Source organism: Oncorhynchus mykiss, chromosome 11 (assembly GCF_057628025.1).
Source record: "Oncorhynchus mykiss isolate SJ-2025 chromosome 11, ASM5762802v1, whole genome shotgun sequence".
In the NCBI taxonomy this organism is placed as follows: Eukaryota; Metazoa; Chordata; class Actinopteri; order Salmoniformes; family Salmonidae; genus Oncorhynchus; species Oncorhynchus mykiss.
Genome location: NC_143032.1, coordinates 36,415,135 through 36,418,422, shown reverse-complemented (window position 1 = coordinate 36,418,422; position 3,288 = coordinate 36,415,135). Strand labels below are relative to the sequence as shown.

The 3,288-nt window shown below is 44.5% G+C and overlaps 1 protein-coding gene across 1 annotated transcript; it reads right to left on the bottom strand.

Moving 5' to 3' along the window:
- Window positions 1–207: 207 nt before the first annotated feature.
- sox17 (SRY-box transcription factor 17) lies at window positions 208–2,525 on the bottom strand. Its single transcript, XM_021620744.3, has 2 exons — window positions 2,027–2,525; window positions 208–1,532 (listed from the first exon to the last, which is right to left on the bottom strand). The coding sequence occupies exons 1-2, from the start codon at window positions 2,322–2,324 to the stop codon at window positions 673–675; spliced, it is 1,158 nt and encodes a 385-aa protein (XP_021476419.3). The 5' UTR covers window positions 2,325–2,525; the 3' UTR covers window positions 208–672.
- Window positions 2,526–3,288: the final 763 nt, after the last annotated feature.

Here is a 3,288-nt window from a genome sequence, read left to right as displayed (position 1 = left end):
AAAACAGAAGTATAGGCTAAATGGTCTGTAACCTCTTCAACTGATGTTAACATTGATTCAAATAAACAATGAAAACATTGTATTAATAACTATATGGTTACTTATTACCAAGGTGCATTGATATAATAATTGGTGTGATGCTGTATTTCATCAATGAAAAGGTAGGGTAAAGTAATTCAAAAACATAAAACGGTAAAGGAACATATATTTTGGTTCAAAACTTTATTTTTCAAAAGTGCAAAAGTATAAAACAGCTATACATGAAACGTTCAAATAGTAACTGTACATGATTTATTATCAGAAAATGTATTTATATTCCTCTTCAGAACAAAGAGAAAATCCAAACCAATGTGTGAACAATCATCATTACAATTCAGATGTCATACTATGGCTTCTTAGCTCATACAGTGATACACATTGAACGCCCTTCACACAAAAAGAAAATAACATACTGAATTTGAACCCTCAAATTAAAGAGATCCCACTGTTCCCACTGGCCTTCAATTGTAACAGAATGAAAGAGAAAGACATAAAGAGAAAGGGAGACAGGGAGGGAGAGAGAGGGAGAGAAAGAGAGAAGACAGAAATAGTGACAGGAGACAGAAAGAGACATTTGAGGTCAGGTTATGTGCTGTAATGGCTTCAGTAGTAGAGACAGGGAGGACCAGGAGGTTAGGAGGTGTAGTTACAGTAGAACACTGTGCTGGCATCACAGAGCACAGAGGATATCAGGCTCTCAGGTCCCTGCATGTTGGCCTCATGTGCCCCATAAGACAGGCCTGTCATGTCCCCAGGTCTGGAGGAGTTCAGGTACTGTTCAAACTCACTCCGGTCCACCTCACCTATCAGCTCTGATGGATGCATCTGCTCCACCTGGTCCGCTGGGTGGGAGTCTGGGGGAGGGGAGCGCTGTCCTGTCCCATGTCCTGGGTGTCGCTTGGGGTGACTGGGGCTACAATGCTGGCTGTAGTACATAGCCAATTGGTTGAAGGAGGGGGGCATGGGGCCAGCCTGGTGGCCTTGCTGCTGCTCAGTGGGGGAGGAGAGGTGTCTGTGGAGCATGTGGTTGGCGTGCTGGTTGGACTGAGGGTCCTGAGGCGTGTACTCTGCCCCCTGGGAGTGGTAGGCGTACGCAGGCATCATGTGGCACTCCTCCTGAGAGTGGCCGGTGAAGAACATGGAGTCTGATTCCACGGCATCCAGTGGGGAGGTGTCGGGGGTGGGCAGGCTGTAGGGTTCGTAGGAAGCCCCCCCGAGGGCCTGGGCGTCGCGGTAGTGGCCAAGGGACTGAGTCGACACCTGGTAGCCATGCTCGTGGTGGTAACCCAGCCCCAGGCCCTCCATGCTCTGGTGGTCGGACACACTATGAACCAGGAACCCTGAGTCCAGACGCTTAATCCTCTTCACCTGCTTCCTCCGCCGGGGTCGGTATTTGTAGTTAGGGTGGTCCTGCATGTGCTGGACCCGGAGCCTTTCAGCCTCTTCTACAAAGGGGCGCTTCTCGGACACAGGAAGGGCTTTCCACGACTTCCCTACAGATCAAGAACAGAGCTCATATGAGTTATATGGCGGCATCGGACATGCAGACTGGTGGTGCTCCAAAATAGCTAATTGCCAATTTAGCAACAACAGGAGAACACTGATTTCATAACATGATAACATCACTATTATTATTGATCAAAAGCAGTAATTGTTGTAATTAGTTCATTTGGAAATGATATTAGTTACTTACTCTATATTTGAATGGCCAAAGTAAGGGCAGATAGCTTTTTCATGAAAATGTGTCACTACACAAATGCTACAAACCAAAATCATTGAACTAGGCTACAATAATATTTATCATGTTTATTGTAAAATAAATTCACTATGCTTTCACGTGAAAACAACACACTGTTTAAAATAACAATTCACTAAGGATTTCGTCATGTATATATTTGAAAAAAGAAATATGAAAGAAATACACATTGGTCTTTATAAATATCATGGAAGTAACAGGCTCGCATACTTTATAATTGTATTATCTTACCCAACATTTTGCTCAACTCCGCATTGTGCAGGTCCGGATTTTGTTGTGCCAGGCGCTTGCGCTCATCCTTTGCCCACACCATGAACGCATTCATGGGTCGCCGGATCCGCGGCTCAGTCTTTCCACGGTTCTGGTTCCCGGAGCTGGTAGCGCACGACTCGCTCTTCACTTTGGTGTCCCCGAGAGGGCTCAGGGGGTCTGCCCACTGACAGTGTCCCATTCCAGGCATCATGACTGACATCGCGCACCTAGCCTGGGTCTGATCGTCACTGGCGTAACCCGCATCCGGACTACTCATCTCTGTTCTATCGACACCAACCGCAGAAACTCGAGCAAAAAAAACAACAAAACAGAAGTGCCCCTAGCTGTACAGATATAACAATGATCGTTAACGCAAGAGTAACGATTCCAAACTGAATGGGAAATATCCGTCACTGTTAGATAATAGCCAGGAGCTGACTATTTTACCCTGAGGTGGGGATGCTTGCTATAAGAGCACAAGCAACCAATCAACATAAGGTGGGAGTGCCCACCCCTGAGGCGCAAAAAGTTTGAAGTAACCGCCTTCCAGCCTTATTTGGAGCGCAATGCCACCCATGGAGACAAGCGCTGTCATCTATGCATAATACAAACAACACATTAGGTGCCCAAACACAGTTCAATATTAAACAGACGGAATATTGCTATTGTGCATTTTGGAGTTATGATTAAATTAGAACATCTTGCGTTTGTGAAATAAACACCACAAAATAATTTGGGATACATCATTCTAAAAGGATATGGGAAAATAATTTGTCCTACAGCCTACCAAATTGAGCAATTATCAAATAATGAATATCCGAAAAAGTAAACGTTAATGCACACAAAACGTTTGAATTCAACTAAAATGCTGCTTTGGTGAGAGACACTTTCTCCATTGCTCATGCACCATCACTTTCAAATCTTACTTTCCAGTTTTGTATTTTATTCTCACTGTTATTCAGATGTAAGCCTAATACACATGGACTATCTCATCTGTGTAGGCCTATTGGGATGATGGATTAGGTAACTGGAAGTTCTAAAGCGCAGATTTACGCATCATTTTGACTGAGGCTGGATGTAAATGATGTTAAGAACATCAAGCGTTCATAAAAATTCTTAGATGGGGTGCTGGTGAATACACATTTGCAAACAGTCGAGATTAAATAAACACCCATCTATCGGCCTTTGTTGTCTGAAGAGAAGGGACGGACCCGGGCCACAGCTAGGGGACACAAGGGCCG

Coding starts and splice junctions, on each gene's coding strand:
- sox17 (XM_021620744.3), bottom strand. CDS start 2,324: ATGAGTAGTCCGGATGCGGGTTACGCCAGTGACGATCAGACCCAGGCT. Junction 1,533..2,026: donor GGAGTTGAGCAAAATGTTGG/GTAAGATAATAC, acceptor CTTGATCTGTAG/GGAAGTCGTGGAAAGCCCTT.